At 38.0% G+C, this 18,466-nt stretch overlaps 1 protein-coding gene across 1 annotated transcript; it reads left to right on the forward strand.

The window, feature by feature from the left end:
• The first annotated feature begins 16,497 nt into the window (after positions 1-16,497).
• LOC140851475 (uncharacterized) lies at positions 16,498-17,355 on the forward strand. Its single transcript, XM_073243009.1, has one exon. The coding sequence runs from the start codon at positions 16,642-16,644 to the stop codon at positions 17,353-17,355; it is 714 nt and encodes a 237-aa protein (XP_073099110.1). The 5' UTR covers positions 16,498-16,641.
• Positions 17,356-18,466: the final 1,111 nt, after the last annotated feature.

An 18,466-nucleotide genomic window follows, 5' to 3' on the forward strand; every position in this document is an offset into this window, starting at 1 on the left:
AGAATCGAAAGAGTATTGAAATATACCCCTTCATATCGGTTTAGACTTGAGGTGGAAGGGAGGGATACTAAGGGGTCAAAATTCAATCTAACCATCCGATAGATCGACTGGAGGTGTCTATATCTTCATATCATCGAATAAAATGTATAAAAATAATCTATTCAAAAATTAGAGTATATCGAAATATATCCATCTATGTCGATTTAGGCTTCAAATGGAAGGGAGAGAGTATCTAGAGGGTCAAAATTTAACTTAACTATCTGATGGAGTACTGACTGAGGATGTTTATAGCTCTGTATTATCGAATAAAATATATAAAAATAATCTTTTTAAAAATTAGAGCAGTATATTAAAATATATCTCTATGTAAAGATTTAGGCTTGAAGCGTATCAATTATAATAGTTTTACAATTTTAATTAATTTAGTTTTAAAGTTATTAATAATATTTTATTTTTTTATTACAGGATACTGGGACATCCAGCTCTTATCTATCTACTGTGGCAGAGGACGTACAGGAGGAGGAGGAGGATGATCTCTATTGATTTTTTTTTAAATTTTGATATAATGTATTTGAAATTTGAATAATATTATTTATATAATTTAATTTTGATGTAATATGTAATATTAGTTTTTTATTTATGATGGTGATAATTAATTATTAGTTGGTATGATATCCATACTTGTTAATTTAATTATAATAGATTTTAGTAAATATAATTACTTGTTAATTAAATTATAATAAATATAATTATTAAAAATATTTTTTTAAAAAATATATAATTATTAACGATGGCTTTAGTGATGGAAGCACTGTCGCTAAAGACATTAGCGATGGCTTATTAGAGACGGAATGTTGTCGCTATAATTATTTTTTAAATTTTTTAATTTCAAATTTGAAAAATATTATAAGCGATAAAATGTCATCGCTAAATGTCATCGCTAATACCTTTATTAGGGATGGCTACTCTACCATCGTTAATGTACTGCTTTAGTATCAAGCTTTTTTTTTTATGGCATTTTAGTGACAGTGCTGCATCGCTAATAGTATTAGCGATGCGTTCCCTTTATTAGTGATGGCGATGGACTGTCACTAATAATAAATTTTTTTTTAGTGACAAAAATACTCCTAATAAAGGGGCATATATAATTATTGAATTTGTTCAGATGTCTTTCTAAATTCATTCAATAAAGAGCTTTGTAAAAAAAATTAAGATAAAAATGATATTATGTAAAAGGATCATATGATTATTGTTATTATATAAAAATTAATTGAAGATGACAATGCCATCCTAGTATTAAAAAATTATTTTATGTTCAGGAGTATATTTATAAATTTGGCCATATTCCTATGTAGATTTACCTCCAACTAAACGTAGTAATCTTTTTTCAATATCATTTTTAGAGTAATTTTTTTACCAACCAAATATAGTAAAAATTATTTTCCTATGCAATCATTTTTTTAGATAAATAATTTTTAAAAATTATCATATTGCCCTATAATTTGACATACCCCAACCAAATGGACCCTTAGAGTTTATTTGTATATTTAATGATTATGTCATCATTTTATGTTTAGACTAAAGAGTATCTCTCTTGCATTATTGGTGGATAAGATTGGTCTCCTACCGACCAGGAGTTCGACGTCAATTCGAAGATAGAATCTCCTTGGGCAATCTGAAAAAGAAGCCCACACTCACCAGAGATTCTTCGATGGAGAATCCTCCAATGTTTAAGTTAGCGGGAGCTTAAGAATAGTGGAGGAAAGAGAATGAGAGAGAGAGAGTGGACAAGTTCTCTTGGAGAAAAAAAAATTATTTGAGAGTCTCTTGTGCTCTCTTTATATAAAGGCAAGTAGTCATACTTTACCTCCAAACTTGATAATAGAAGTGAAGAATCAATGCCCACGATCACAAGGATCATGGGTAGTGGGTTACAAGCAATAATTACTTGATATTAGCTCACATGTCCATAATTAAAGGAAATCGTCGAGGCTTCTTCGAGGCGATCCTCATTTCTATCATGGTTTGATGATAAAGGGTTTCATATTTTGTCATTGGTATAGTTTTGATCTAAAGGTCGGCATGCATGCGACCTCAAGGTCGGATTGTAGCCGACGTCAAGGGACCATTTTGACTTGACAGTTCAGTTTTTCAATCTTCTATTCCTGATGCCCAAGGAGGCCTTTTGGATTTCTTTCAAGTCATCGATGCTAGATCTGAAGTGAGTGTTCAGTAGTACCCCAAAGAATAGAAGGTCGAGATTGGGTGCTAGATTTCCTCTATAACATTTAACCCCCACTAAGCCCAAAGTGATATTACTGCTTCGGGCGAAACAAGTAGTTGACTTCAAGGCTCAACGTTGGTCTTCGGTCCGATCTTCAAATTGGGTTATTTAATCTATATTATTTGGTTGAAAAAATTTTGAAGCTTTATTAGTGCACCGCTTCACAAATTCCACCGCAATTATAAGGTGCGAGCAGCTTGAGGCACTGTAGCATAATGATTTTAAAAAGAGATCTGGTGGTTGCTTTTAGGCATGTTGTGGTCCACATTATTTTTTATGGATTGACCTATGTGGCTCGATCTAGGAGAGGTGTGGTGAAGAGCTGCATGATCTGATGGCTCTGATGTGTGCCACATGATGAAATCTGATGGGTAGTACAATTAGGTCTCTCTGTCCTCTCTTTCTATTTACTCAGTCAAATTTTCATTGTTCCCTACTACTGCAGCCATCGAAAGTGGGTCTACTATCTGCTACCATCTCCTCTAGTACTTGTGAACTCTTTAGGTCTCCAAAACTCTTTTTCCAGTTAGTCTTCCATCCTTCAATCTTATTTTTTCCCATTTGTTTTTTGTTCTGCTTTAATTTCATTTCCCATTTTAGCCTTTCATTTTTTCGTATTCTTTTTTTCTCCCATGGCATCTGACAATGAAGAGGCCAAGGGTGAAAATTGACAATGCAGTTGAGGTCCTTGGTAGCCTCCTCCTCAAGCCAGATCTGAGGGTAGTCCTCAGACCACCACAGAGGCTAGCTCCTCATTTGGGCATCAGTCTTCTAAACCCCAAGGCTCGGACAGTCTCGTGTGGAGATTCAAAGACTTTTAGGGCTTGAGAAATGAGGAATCAAGTATTACTGAGTCTGATCTAAGAAAATTTTGGGCTTAGTATTTCATCCCTTCATCTTTTCGATTGGAGGTTCTAGGCCAAGAAGATCGAGTCACCAATGCTCTAGAGGGGTGAGTTGCCTTGTACGAGGAGTCTCTCCAGGCTCGTCTCCATCTTTCTCTCCACCCTTTTATTAGTAACATCTTAGATTTTTATGGGATTGTTTTCTATCCAGATCACCCCGAACTCTACTCACATGATTGTAGTATTTATCACTCTTTATAGTCTTCTTGAAATCCCTCTGAGGTGTTTGCTCTTCAGGGTGATGTTCACCATGAAGAAACACCCCCAGAAGAAAAGGTGGTGGTATTTTTCTTTTGTAGGAGGGCATAAGTTTATTATGAACTTCCATCCTCAGTCCATGGATGAAAAAGTTATTTCTTTTTTATCTCTTTGAATCTGCCCTGGGGCTTTAATTTGATCTAGAACAATCCCTAGCTCTCCCCGAATAAGGACAAGTTGATCCTTCCCAAGGATGACGAAGATCATCGCACCCTGCTTAATATGAAGTGCTGGAGTTGAAGGAACTGGTGACTAAGCAGATGCTGTATGACATTGCATTAGTCCATTTGCCTCGGGGTATAGTCGATTTCCCTTTAATTAAAAAAATTTTTGGTGTTTTGTCAGTGGATTTTGTACTAACCACCTCTCTTTAGTTTTGTAGTGATGAAGCTGACTTTGGAAGCAATCAAGTTGGCTTTAAAGAAGAGGTTAGGCTCCTTGGGTTGGGGGGAAGGGGGGAAGTGGGGGAGCCCTCATCCAAGAAGTAGAAGAAATCTAAGCCGACAACTTCTCCGATCTCCACCCATTGTTGGGGACTTTGAGCATAGACGTACTAGAAATTAATGATGAGTCTAAAGTCATCATCATTGTGCCACTAAGGTTGGCTCCTTCGACTACTCTAGAATTGGCTCATGCTCCGACCTCATCACATCCCAAATGGACCCCATCTTTGCCTCGCCTGACATCCTCACTTATCTCTCCAATGGCACCGACCCTGACGGCCAAATCCGAGGTGGGCCCCTCTTTGTTCTGGATCAAGGAAGGGTACATCACTTTGATGAAGAGAATCTATAATGGTGACTCTACTCTTTATGATCATCAACTTGCCCGATAGCTGATGAAGATGGTGTTGTTTCGTTCGACTGAATGGAGAGGAAGGCTCGTACCCTGGATACGATAGTGGGCTCGACCTATACCAGTCTTTTTGAGGTAAGTCTTGTTCTTTTCATAATTTAGGTTTCTTTTCATCTTTAACCAATATTTTGGACTCAGACACTTCTTTTTTTTTTTGCAACTAGCCCATGTATTACCATCCTTAGTGAAGGCCTCATTGATTTCAACTAAATGAAGCTCTTGCTGGAGGAGAAGCTTCGGACCTCTGAGGCTTAGGTGAAAGCCACTAAGGAGATGAAGAAGGTGGCCAAAGAAGAAGTGTCTTGAGCCAAGTCCAAGCTCCTAGCAGCTTGGGAGAAAATTGGAGCCCTCGAGAGCTTCATAGCTACGGAGTATGGGGCTATGAGATACATTGGTGGAAAATCACGAAGCTCGAGGAGGCATTGGAGCTCAACGACATAGCGATCAAAGCTACTGAGGATAAAGATAAGTTGATCGAGGTCTGGACAGAGGTAGAGAAGTCAAAGGCGGTTGCTAAGGCCAAATTTAAGGTTGTGGAGGAGTTCAAAGTCTCCTCAGATTTCATGACTAAAGTCATCGAAGGCTCCTAGGTTGCATATATCTATGGGTTGAGGCCTGCAAGGTACAGGTCACTCAATTATTCCCTAGAGTCGACATGAGCCGGCTCAAGCTCGAAGCTAGGGAAGATGAGGCCAACAAGGATGATCAAGCTGCACCATCTTCTGGAGCTAAAGCTGAGCCTGCCCCAACTATCGAGGCCCCTACCACCAAGCCTACTGCTGAGCCCACCGCTATTGAACCTGCTACTGAGCCCATCGCCAAGGGGGCTTCTTGATTTTGTTCTCTTGTATTTTCTTCTTTTTTCATGTAATGAACTTTTTCCATTAATGAAATGAATTTTTCTTCATCATATTCCAATTCCCTTGCCATAGCATTTATTTCTACTATTAATTTTTTTAAGTCTTTGAGGTTGTAGTGAGATCCAATCGAAGCCATCTGAGCTGAACTTGAAGTAATGGTTATCAGCTCGAATAAATATCCGAAGTTGATCACTTTGGATTGATCTTCAATGTGAATTCATGTGCTTAGATATGCTCTCGAAGTCGATCTAACGTAGCTCTAGTGATTCGGATGCATATTCAAGTTGTTTTGATGTGAAGTTCGCCTATTGGTTCAAAGTCAATCTTTAATAAAAATTTTTGCCAAGTCCATGGTGTCGTTCATATTCAACTAGCACTTCTTGTGAGGTCAGGATGCTTCCAACCTGAAGTTCTATGGAGGTCCTAATTGGAGTCAAAATATCTCTATATAGTCAGCTTTTTACTAAGCACTCATTTGGAGGTCTTAGCTGAAGCAAAGATATCTCCATGAGGTCGGTTATCTCCGACCTAGTCATTAGGGATCCAGGCTTGAGCTCGGATATCCTCAGATTGGTTCTTGTCTAACCTTCTTTTTTGAGAACCAAAGTTAGACTCAATTTTCTCGAGTCCATTTGGCATTTTGAGATGTCTCTTTGAATATCCTTGGTTACTATCAATGCTTTCATTAGAGGTCGGTCTTTGGTTGATGTCAGTTGATTTATTACTTAGTTGCTTTTTATGAAAAATCCATATCTGAAACTTGAGAGAAATAACTTTATTAATAAATGCATGACTTACTGATAATATATTCTTAGATTCTTGGCATTTCAAGTCCGAGGAATAGGAGCGCTATTAAGATTTGCAATCTTGTATGCCCCAGATCTGATGATTTTTGTGACCCCATATGGTCCTTCCTAGTTCAGGATAAGTCTGTCCTATCCCATAGGTTTAGACATCTTGGCTCATCGAAGGATGAGGTTCTGGAGTCGAAACATCTTCAACTTGACTCGAGCATTATAATAGTGAGCTGCTTGCCACTAATATGAAGCCATCCTAATTTGAACTCGCTCCCCCATTTCTTTCAGCAAATCCAAGCTTGTTCTAAGTCGATCTGAATTATATTGCTCGCTGTAATGCTCTATACTCTAATTTTTGGCATGCTAATCTCAATAGGAATGACTACTTCGGCACCAAAGGTGAGGTTGAAGGGAGTTTTTCAGGATGTCATCCGATAAGCCCATAGTATGTTGTAGAGTTACTCGATCTAAAGCCCCTTTCCTTGGTCGAGCCTTGACTTCAGACCCTACAAGATGGTGCAGTTAGTTACCTCGGCCTTCCTAATGGATTGTAGGTGGTCAACCGATCTGAGTCTGTAGATAATGTGAAGCTTTGAGTAGAACTCCTTGAACTTTGGATTATCGAACAACTATCCGTTACATCTAATAATGGCACATAGCAGTCAGAACTAGCATATAATATATTTCTAGATAATGTCTTGGACCTTTTCTCAGTGATTTGTGCCTGGAGCTCAGCTTCAACCTACTTGGTGAAGTAGTCGATTGTGATCATTAAAAACTTTCTTTATCTGATTGCTAATGAAAATAGTCTGAAGAGGTTGATTCCCCATATGGCAAAGGGTCATGAGGTGTAATCGGTGCAAGCTGCATCGCCAACCTTCATTGAATGTTGGCATATTTGTGGCACTATTCACATTTTTTGATGAGGTCAGCTATATGTTGCTGCAGGATCAGTCAATAGTGATCTTGTCAGATTATCTTATAGGCCAAAAATCTATCCCCTAAGTGATTATCAAAAATTTCTTCATGAACTTCCTGCAGTGCATAGTCTACTTCAGATGGTTACAAACATCGAGCAAGGGCAATAAGAATGACTTTATGTAGAATGTACTATCCAAGTAGACATACCAAAGGGCTTGACACTTAATCTTTTAGGGTTCTATAGGGTTAGCTGGTAGAGTGCCATTGACAAGATAATCGATGAGGAAATCTATCTAGCTCAGCTCATGTCTAACCTGTAGAATAGCTAGTTACTCCTCGATACTTGATTTCTTTAAGTGGTTAACAAAGACTCTTTTATGGAGGCCAACATATCTCGAGATGGTGAGATAAGATAGTGCATCAGCTCGAGCATTCTTTAACCTTAGAATTTGTTATACCTCCAAATTCTTGAAAGCTGATGAGAGGTCCTTCAACTTTTGTAAATATCGGGCCATCGCCGAATCTTGGATCTTGTTTCACCTCGAATCTGACCAACGATGAGTTGCGAGTTAGTAAAAATTTTGAGTTCTTTAATCCCAAGCTCCTTGGTAATGCCGAAGTTGGCTATCAATGCTTTATATTCGACATCATTGTTAGAAGCATCGAAGTCAAGTCGAAGAGCATACTTTGTCGTGACTTCTTTCAGGCTTGTAAGAATAAGCTTGGCTTTGCATCCTTATGAATTCGAGGCTCCATTTATATGTAGGATCCACTAAGGCACTTCTTCCACTTTCTCAGATTGTGTCGAAGTCACTTCTTCATCAAGAATAGTATGCTCTATGAAGAAGTTAGCCGACACTTAGGCTTTCATCACTGGTCGAGGATGATAACCAATGTCGAATTATCCAAGCTCAATTGCCCACTTCACCATATGCCCCAAGATGTCTGATCTTTGGATGGATTTTAGGAGCTGATCGATCAAAATAACCATTGAGTAGGCTTGAAAGTATTGTCAAAGCCACCACACAGAGGTGATGAGTGCATAATAATTTTCACAGCTCTTGAGTATCTTGTATCTACATCTCTTAGGATTTTGTTTGTAAAGTAGATTAACTTTTGGCCTTTTACATCCTCTTGGACCAAAACTAAACTAACAACCACCTATGAGATGATAAATACATACATAATTCCTCACTATCGTAGGTTTGGAGAGTAGTAGGGGCGATCCCACATAGTGCTTGAGTTCTTTAAATGCAGCTAGCATTCTTCTGTCCATTCAAAGTTTTTCATTTGCCTTAAAACTTTAAAGAATGGATGATACTTCTTAGGTAATCTTGAAATGAATCAGCTGAGGGCTGCTACTCTGCCCACCAAGCATTGCACATCCGTTTTAGTGCTCGGATACTTCATCTACAACAGTACTTGGATCTTTTCTAGATTCACATCGATCCCATGTCGAGTCACCATGGATCCTATAATTTTTTTTGAGGTCACACCAAAAGCATATTTGTTAGAGTCAAGCTTTATCTGATGTAGCCTCAGCTCATTGAATGCTTCCTAAGGGTTGGCCATGTGCCGATCTACTTTAGTACTCTTAATGAGCGTATCATCAAGATAAACTTTCATTTTGCATTCGATCTAGTGTTTGAACACTTTATTGATAAGGTGCTGATAGATAGCTCTTATATTTTTCAATCCATAAGGCATCATTTTGTAACAATACAATTCTTTATCGAAATGAATACAGTCTTCTCCTCATCTTTAAGCAATATTTGGCTTTGATTGTATCTTGAAAAGATATCCATAAAGCTCAGCAACTTATGATCCAAGGTGGCATCTACAAGCTGGTCAATTTTCAAAAGAAAGAAGCTATCGTTTAGGCATGTCTGTTGAAATCGGTGTAGTCAATGCAAATCTTTCATTTGCTATTGGCCTTTTTGATCATGATAATGCTGGCGAGCCACTCTGGATAATGGGCATCCTAGATAAATCCTTTCCTTACAAGTTTATCTACTTCCTTCTTAATTACTTATTGTCGCTTTAGAATGAAGCTCCTTTTTTTCTATCAAATTGGATAGTACTTTGTCCATGTTTAATCATGAACAATGAACAATGACATTAAAGGATTTACGTGGCATGTCAGATGCTAACCAGAAAAAGATGTCCTCATTGGCTCATAGAAATGCTATTAGTCGATCTCAGAGATTAGGCATCAGCTATGCTCTGATTTGAATAGTCCTGCTAGGATCATCTCAGAATAGGATTGTTACCAGTGGCTCAGTCGGCAATGCTCAAACCTCCTTCAACTCTTCTTTGTGGTCATTGATTGGTAGTGTCTCCATTGGCCTTTTCTCCCTTATTATTGCCAAGAAGCATTATTGGGCAAGCATATGATCTCTTTAAATTTTTCTAACCCCATTTTGAGTCAAGAATCTTGCAAAAAGATAGTATGTGGAGATGATTGCTTGCAACATGGTTGTCTGATGATTGCATTTTAGGCAGAGCACACCCGAACTACCGAGAATATAAGCTAAACAGTTGCTTACCAAGGTTCTCATCTGATAGTTACTAGTAAAGTAATCTCTTCTTCGACTGCTATGGGGTCTCCAAAAAATCAGATCAAAAAAATATTAACTTTCCTTAGTTGGTTTATAGGCAACTTGATTTTTTAAAATGCATCGTAAAATAAAATATCGATCGAACTTTCATTATCAATTGAAATCATTTTTATATCATAGTTTGCCATAATCATTGATACGACGACAATATCATCATAAGAATTTTGAACTCCTCGAAGATCATCATCAGGAAAAGAAAAGACATCCCCGATGCATTGCCTCTTCAATTCTCCAACTTGGTCCTCTGTCCCCTACCATTAGTGAAGTCCAAAATTATATTGGTAATACCAATTGTTGATTGGTTACCATTGTTCTTCTCATTGGGCTAGTACCGAGATGGCTCTTCAGTTGCTCGATTCTCCCACTTCTGAAAATATCTGTCGAGGTAACCCCTTCAAATCAAAACTTCAATTTTATCCTTCAATTAGAGGCAGTCCTCACTATTGTGGCTATAGTTGTGGTAGAAGAAGTAATACTTCCTCTAGCTCCTCATTGGTGGGGCCTTCATTGGCTATGGTTGAAGGAGGTATCCTTGGCCCTCAATTTTCATTAGGATCTAGGCTTGGAGTGCGGATAGAGGAGTATAATTATTGAATTATCATGTTGGGCTTCCCAGTCTAAAGTTCTTTGGTGGCTACGAGGATTCTCCCTCAGTCCAAGCTGCATGGGGCTCCTAAGCCCACTTCTTATTGGGGTTTTTTCCTCCCTCAACCTGTCTACACGTGACTTGAGCCTCTTCTACTTGTGCATATTTCCAAACTCGTGTGAGGAGATCAGTATAGTCTTTAGAAAATATTTTATTGAGGGAGAAAATAAGACTCTCATTTTGAAGTCCTTGCTTGAGAACCAACATAACAATGGACTCACCAAAGTTTCACACTTCGAGGGTGGCCGCATTAAAACATGCCACATAATCACGCAGAGAGATTCTCTCTATTCTTGTTGGATTGAGAAGAGGTTATCAGTATTCTTCAACTGTGCTTGATTGTTATTGAAGTATGTAATGAACTACTTTTCAAGCTGCTCAAATGACTAGATAGACTCTGGTTGGAGTCCAAAGTATCACACCCATGCCAACTTCTTACGAATGATCGAAAAAGCAAGACAGAGGAGGACGTCTAAGGTTCCCTAAAGCATCATAAGGGCCTTATAGCCCACCAAGTGGTCAAGGGGATCCGAAGAGCCATCATACGACTCTATCTGGGATATCTTTAACCAACTCGGGATCGGTTCCTCCAATATCATCCAGAAAAAGAGAGGATGCGAGTTGAAGCTGAGGCTATCATTCTGCCCTTAGCACCCATTTTGAACTTCGCCAAGATGACGCTCTATCTCTTAAACTTTCTACTTGAGGTTGTCTTTATGGTGAGAGCTCCTGGGATGTGGTGAATAGCCCAAAGTTGTCTCCATCGAAGGATGCGGGAGAATTGTGATGCCGATCCTCTCGCCTGGGACTTTGATGTTGGAAAGAAGGTCGCTAAGAGGCAAGAGTAAACTGATGTGTGCACTAAGAGGCCGGCTTTAGACTTCTAGGATGAGAGCGGCAACTAAACTGGGAAGGAGCCGCCTGATGAATAGGCTCCTAGAGCTATTGCCGCTCTATCATCTGCTGTAGTTGTTGCACAACGATGGTTAATATCTAAACCTGTTGGATCAAGATGTTAAATTGCCATAGGTACATTATTACTGAGGGCTGTGTGGGTCTTGCTACAATAGATGGATCGGCGACACCTTTTTGGCTTCACTAAAATGACTGGCGGCATGCAATGGCAGAGTTATTGTGTACTATTATCCTCACCATTTTCTCTCTCCTCAAAAATAGGGCAGTCCTTCCTCTAGTGCCCATCATTGCTAAAGTTTTCGAACCGAGATGGATGGACGGGGTCGTTCTCCTACTGACCAAGAGTTCAGTATCAATCTGAGGATAAAATCTCCTTAGGCAACTTAAAAAAGAAGTCCACACTCACTGACGATTCTCCAGTGGGGATCCTCCAATGCTTAAGTTAGCTGAATCTTGAGAATAATGGAAGAAAGAGAATAAGAGAGAGGGAGAGAGTGGGCTCATTCTTTTAGAGAGAAAAAATTTATGTGAGTCTCCTATGCCCCTCTTTATATAGAGGGGGCGGTCATACATTACCTTCAAATTCGATAATAGAAGCGAAAAATCAATACCCACGATCGTGAGGATCACAAGTAGTAGGTTACAGGTGTTAATGACGAGAAATTAGCTCATGTACCCATAATTAAGAAAAATTCATTTGAGATTTTAAGAGAATTCTTTAGAATGATCCTTATTTTTATAATGGCTTGATAACCTAAGGCTTCATCTTTTGTCGTCGGTATGGTCCCAACCTAAGGGTCAACATGCGTATGAGCTTAAGGTCAAGTTATAGCCGACATCAAGGAATTATTTTAATCGGATAATTCAGTCGTCCAATCTTCTATTCGAAATACCTGAGAAGGTCCTTTGGCTTTCTTTCAAGTCGTCGATGCTAGATCCAAAATGAGTGTTCGATAGTGACCAAAGAAGGGAAGGTCGAGGTCGGATGGTAGATTCCCTCCATAACACCTGTGAACCTAGATATTTAACATTTAATGAATGATCCATCATATAGATGTTTAGTGATTTTTGTCCCCCACTCCAAGCAAAAGTTTTTGGCTCTGCCTATGTCCCTAATTGATCTTAATTGGACTCTCCTTATGCTTTTGTACTTCAAATTAATTCTATTTATTTTTTTTAGTCTTATAATTAATTCTAATCATGACTAAGGCCATTTCAGAATCTCATATCTTATGGATTATAAAGAAAAATATTCTAGCTATTTGTTTACTTGATCCCTTTGCCATTGTACTTTCATATCTCAAATCTCTCTTCAAGAATCTCCAACACCACTTTGCAGGCAAAAATCGATTCATATCGGCAAGTAGTCCCAAGCCCTCCCTCAGATCTGGCTTTGCGTGCACTTCTCCAATGGACTAAACAAGCCATACTAGAAGCAAAAGATTCCCCTTCCTGAAAGAAAGATCTCCAATTGGGAGTTAAAGATATGCATAAAGTATTGTGGGTTTCTTTTTTCTGTTATGTTGCAGTGACTTTGCTATGATTGTCCTTAATTGGTCCATCTGATCTTCTATACTCTCTGCGACATAGAGACCTGCAAAACAAGATCATCATGTTTTTAACAAGAATGAGGTAGTATATGATTCTTATAGATCATAATAATTCTCTATTGGTTAGAGGCACTTAATGGTTCGCCATGCAAACATAGGTCATGCAGGTAATTCTCTCCTCATATTTTCAAGTCTCACCCGTACACTTGCTTTTCATCTCCTTTTGATCAATCCGGTGCATGAAATAAATCCAACTATCGGTTCAAACATGAAATAAATTCAACTAGTTCATGCAAAGTGGAACAAGTTTGGATGAAACATTAAGAAGCATCCATCATTACTTAAGTTTGAAATTAAACTCATGCTGATCCAAGTTTGATCAAAGGTGATCAGATTGCACTTAGATTATACTTGGACCAAACGTAAACTTCATCACGATGTAAACTAAGCTTAGTAATTGAATCAAGTAGGTTCATATGAGAACCTTAATTTCAGCCATCCCTAAATCTAAACCAATGAATAATAATGTAACCTTCACTATAATTGATAGGAAATAAGCATGATACAAATTTGATTTAAATTGAAGTCAAATAAGCTGGATTCCTGGCTGACAAACTTCTTCGTTCACAATGAGGCAAAGTCACATTATTAGATCCCGAAGTCTGACCATGATAGACTCACAGGTTCAATGGGCAAGGTTCAAAGAATGACCCTAAACCTAACTGAACTCATTCATATTTACTGAGTTTTAGTAATCCAATAAGTAATCAGGCATCAACTGGATTGTAAGTTAGACTATGAACTCAATATGGATCAAGTATGAGGATGAACTTCCATCCAATTTGAGTCTGTTATATATCCCTAAGGTTCAAGCACCAACCATATATGCATCCCAATGGCCATGAATATTGATCATACCTAGTCCTTAATCAACTCAAATTTTTGATTAGACCTAAAGTCATATGGGTCCAGGCATGAGCCTACATTACTTTAAGCCCATATGCACATCTTATAACAAGCACACAATATCCCAGATGGTTAGGAAGACTCTTTGTAACTTTATGACTGAAGGCTTAGGCTTGAGTCTCAAATGTAACTTAGAGCAAGTTTATGTTAAGCAGATGTTGTCATTCTATGAATACCACAAACTAGTTAGGAAATTATTTGAAGTTCAAGTAGAAGCCTAAAAATACCTTCATACTTGCTTAGTTTAAGTGCTATCCCAATGCATAATCTGATATGAAGTGGTTTGTATCCAAACCTCTAACCAACCCCTAAGAGATGGACACACATGCTAATACAATCATGATACCTTGAATAAGGTACATTCTAATCATCCTTAGAACCAATATAATGGCTTTAAATACCAAGCCCATATAACCATATTATCATATTGAATACTGTAGATACTCTATATTGAAAACAGAAGGTATTTGAACACATACTATTACCTTAAAACCCATTGGGCATCAAATTATACTTAAAGGCATTTTGATCATTTTATATTTTAGATCATTTTATAATAATAAAGCTCCCGTCTATGCATTTTGCTTATTGAATCAACTCTCGATGGGTTATTGATTAATTACTAACCAGTATGGCAGAATGTAGCTATTAATTGTGATAACCCGGCCCGGTGGGCTAAAAGCCCACTAAGCCAACTTAGGAAAAAAAAAAAAAAAACAGGGAAGAAGACTTCCGATCGGAGTCTTCCCCTTCCCTGGTTCCGATAAGAAATCGGAGTCCTAGGGCCATTAAAAGATCCTAGGACGAGCCCTATAAGAACCCCCCTCCTCTCCTCTAAGAGAGGATACAACAGTCACCGACGATCGCCGGAGTTCTTCTCCGATTTTTTCGATTGAAGCCGCGGCCCCTCGTCTCATGCTCGCCACGATTTCACGCCGGTGGGGGTCATCGGAGGCTGTGGTAAGTCCTTCCTACTCTTCCTCCCTTCTCTCCCTTTTTTTCCGTACCGGTGGGCATGACTGCCGGCGACAGGAGTCGTCGGATTTCATCAGAAAAGGGAAGCCCTGTTCGGCCTCTCCCTTTTCCTGGTTTTTAAGGTGCCGACGGTCACGCCGACTGCCGGCTCTGGCCCCTCCGAACTCGGAAAGGTCGTCCCTTGCCGTCGGCCACCGTCGGGCAAGGTACGGCCGTGAACGGCCGGTCTAAGGTACGGGGACCTCTAGGTCCCCTGTTTCGGCCAAAGAAGGCCACGAGAAAAAGAAAAGAAAAAGAAAAAAAAAGAAAAAGAAAAAAAAAAGAAAAAGAAAAAGAAAAAAAAAAAAAAAAATAATAATAATAATAATAATAATAATAATAAATAATACACATGAGAGAAAATTTCTCTCATCCCTCTCTAAAGTCTTTCTCTCTCTAGAATTGGACTTTCTCTCTCTAAAAATTTTCTCCCTCTAAGAAGCCCTATGGATCTCCTATTAGGCCATCTTCTCCACTCCTAGGGACCTATGACCTTAAATCGGTTTAAAGCCAAAGGGAGAGATTTATTGGACTGATCATCAAATCGGTCATCTCCTTATATTATGTAATTTTATTAAATATATGAAATAAAATTTATTGATGATTTAATATTTTAAATAGGACTGTCCGATTCTTTTAAGGAAGATTAAAAGGTCTAGGACGATCGAGGTAAGTAGATGTTATACTCCTTATTTATTTTTAAATGATCATATTTTTATGCAAAGAATTGCTATTAATGAAATCATAATTTTTCATAAAATAAGAATCGACATATGTGATATGAAAAAATATGTTTTATTATGAGCATTGACTTCATGAATATGTCTTATGAAAATAGCATGATTGTGAAGCATGAATTTTATTATTTTTTTATCTATGTATATGTATGCTTTAAGAAAAAGATATAATGATTTCAAAGGCTCTCAGATGGTTATGAATGAATCCCTTCGGGAAGGTCGACATCCGGAGCTAGCATCCATATGAAACATGATCCTGCTAGTGGGTATAAAGTTGGCACATGAATTAAGAACTCTGTCGATTAAGAAACATGGCCCTGTCATGGATATAATAGTGACCTTAGCACGAATATCTATGAGCAATATTTTGAAACATGACATGAATACATGATGAAAATGATTTATGATTTATAATTATGAAATATACATGATTTATGCATGCATGATGAGCTTATAACTTGTTTTATTATATGTTCTATGAAATATTTATTTTTACAATAATTGTTATTTGCTAAATGATGCATTATCATAGAAAACTTATGCTTGATCCGGTAAGGAAGCAGAAGTCTACTTACTGAGCTGGTGTAGCTCATATTCTTTTTGTTTTCTTTTTCATGTACAGAGAAATAAGGCTAGGACTAATGGAAAGGGAATCCAAGCTTGAGGATCAGCAAAGCAAGCTTGAAAATTTTGTACTAGAAATTCAGTTTATGTTTATGGATTGTAGTCATTATGAATTTTAAGGCTTGGATTATTTCATCTTTGGATTTAGATGCTCTGAACCAGTTTTGGTTTAATTCAATATTTGAATTGAATTTTATTAGTACATTTATTTATGATACACCTGTTATTATATTTAAGAAGATGAATTTTGGCTTCGTGTTATCGTGGGTCCATCCCTCGGTAGCATGGCCGTGTTATGTCCCGGATTTGGGGCGTGACATTTTATGGTATCAGAGCGATAGGTTTAATCAAGGGTAGAACTTAAAACCTAACAGTGGGTAGTTAGGTTACGCATAGTTAGACTCTGACTTAAATTATTAACTGTACTGCAACTCTGTTATAAAATAATGTAATAATGTTGGCATTTGAATAGGAAGCGATGAGCGATAGGGAGGGCAAGACCTTGGCAAATATGGCTGCTAGAACAAGAGGAGCAAGAGAAGTAAGATTGACATCGCGGGGAGCTGCCAATCAACCAGTTGAGCGGGCTCCTGACGCACCGGCCACTCAGGTGGACATTGCTGGTGTATGTCAAGTGGTGGCTCAGCTTATCCAGTAGCAGGCACAAACTGCTCCTCGACCGACATTATCTATGGAGTCATACTACGAGAGATTCAGAAGGCTCAACCCACCTCTATTTGAGGGTGGATCTGATCCTATGGCTGTAGAGACATGGATTCGAGAGATGAAAAAGATGTTTGATGCCCTGCAATACCCTGAGAATGTGAAGGTCCGATTAGCCATTCTTATGTTAAAAGGGAATGCCGAGTTTTGGTGGACTGCAATAAAAGCTGCCTATGAAAATAATGATGATCAACTCATTTGGGAAGAATTTAAAGAGATATTTTATGATCAGTACTTTCCGGGGACAATGAGATTGGTAAAAGAAAATAAGTTTCTAGCCTTAAAGCAAAAGGATGATATGACGGTGTTAGAATATGCTAACAAATTTAATGAGCTAGGCCGCTTTTGTCCCCAGCTTATGGAGTTCGAAAGGAGTAAAGCTAACAGATTCGAACAAGGTCTAAGATATGGAATTCGATCCCGTTTGTCTTCTCATATTTTCAATAACTACAAGGACGTACTGGAGCGAGCTTTGAAAGTGGAGTCTGAATTGAAAAGAACAGATCTAGAAAGAGGAGATAAGAAGAGATCGAGATCAGCAAGAAATCTAAAAGATCAGCAGAAAAATTTTAAAAATAATAACTCTGATAAGAAGAAAGAATCTACATCCTGCTCCTATTGTGGAAAAAAATCACAATGGATCTTGTCTCAAGAGGATAGGAGCATGCTTCTTATGTGGTGAGAAAGGACATATGGCTCGTGATTACCCAAATAAGAAAAGAGATGACTCTAGACCTAACAAACCAGTTGATCAAAAACAGAAAGGAAATGCACGAGTGTTTACTTTAAACCAGCAGGAGGCCAATGCAAATGATCAAGTGGTGATAGATATTATCCCAGTCAATTCTATTCATGCTCGTGTGTTATTCGATTCCGGCTCTTCACACTCTTTTATATCTCTCAAGTTTGCTACTTCTTTGAATTGTGTGCCTGAAAAATTAAATGAACCATTATATGTTAGCACACCTTTTAAAAATATTGTTGTTGCTAACATTATTTTTAAGAATTACATAATCCAAATAGAAGAAAAAGAATTAGCAGCAGATTTGATTCAACTAAACATATATGATTTTGACGTTATTCTTGGAATGAACTGGTTATCTTCGTACCATGCACATATTGATTGTTTTAGAAAAAGAGTGGTATTTCAAATTTCGGATGAACCGTAATTCTTCTTTCAAGACGAAGTTCATAATACGGAACCCAAATAATCTTTGGGTATTATCTCAATCATGAATGCAAGAAAAGCTTTGAGAAAAGGATGCAAAGCATTTTTGGCCCATGTAGTAGACGTCGAGAAGGAAAAAATAAAGTTGGATGATATCCCAATTGTCAAAGAATTTTCTGATATTTTTCCAGATGAACTACCCGGACTGCCCCCAGAGCGTGAGGTTGAATTTAAAATTGATATCACCCCAGGAACCGGACCTATTTCAAAACCTCCTTATCGGATGGCTCCCATAGAATTACGAGAATTAAAGGATCAATTACAAGAACTTTTGAATAAAAAGTTTGTCCGACCAAGTACATCACCCTGGGGAGCTCCTGTGTTATTTATGAAAAAGAAAGATGGGAGCATGCATTTATGCATTGACTATCGGGAGTTGAACAAGGTAACCATAAAGAATAAATATCCTCTTCCTCGAATAGATGACTTATTTGATCAACTTCAGGGTGCACAAGTTTTCTCCAAAATTGATTTATGATCAGGCTATCATCAACTAAGAATTAGAGATGAAGATGTACCTAAGACTGCATTTAGAACCAGGTATGGCCATTATGAATTTTTAGTA

The sequence above is a fragment of the Elaeis guineensis genome, chromosome 9 (assembly GCF_000442705.2).
Source record: "Elaeis guineensis isolate ETL-2024a chromosome 9, EG11, whole genome shotgun sequence".
Classification (NCBI taxonomy): Eukaryota; Viridiplantae; Streptophyta; class Magnoliopsida; order Arecales; family Arecaceae; genus Elaeis; species Elaeis guineensis.

Excerpts from the sequence above, each read along its gene's own strand:
- LOC140851475 (XM_073243009.1), top strand. The coding sequence starts at position 16,642 with ATGGAGTCATACTACGAGAGATTCAGAAGGCTCAACCCACCTCTATTT.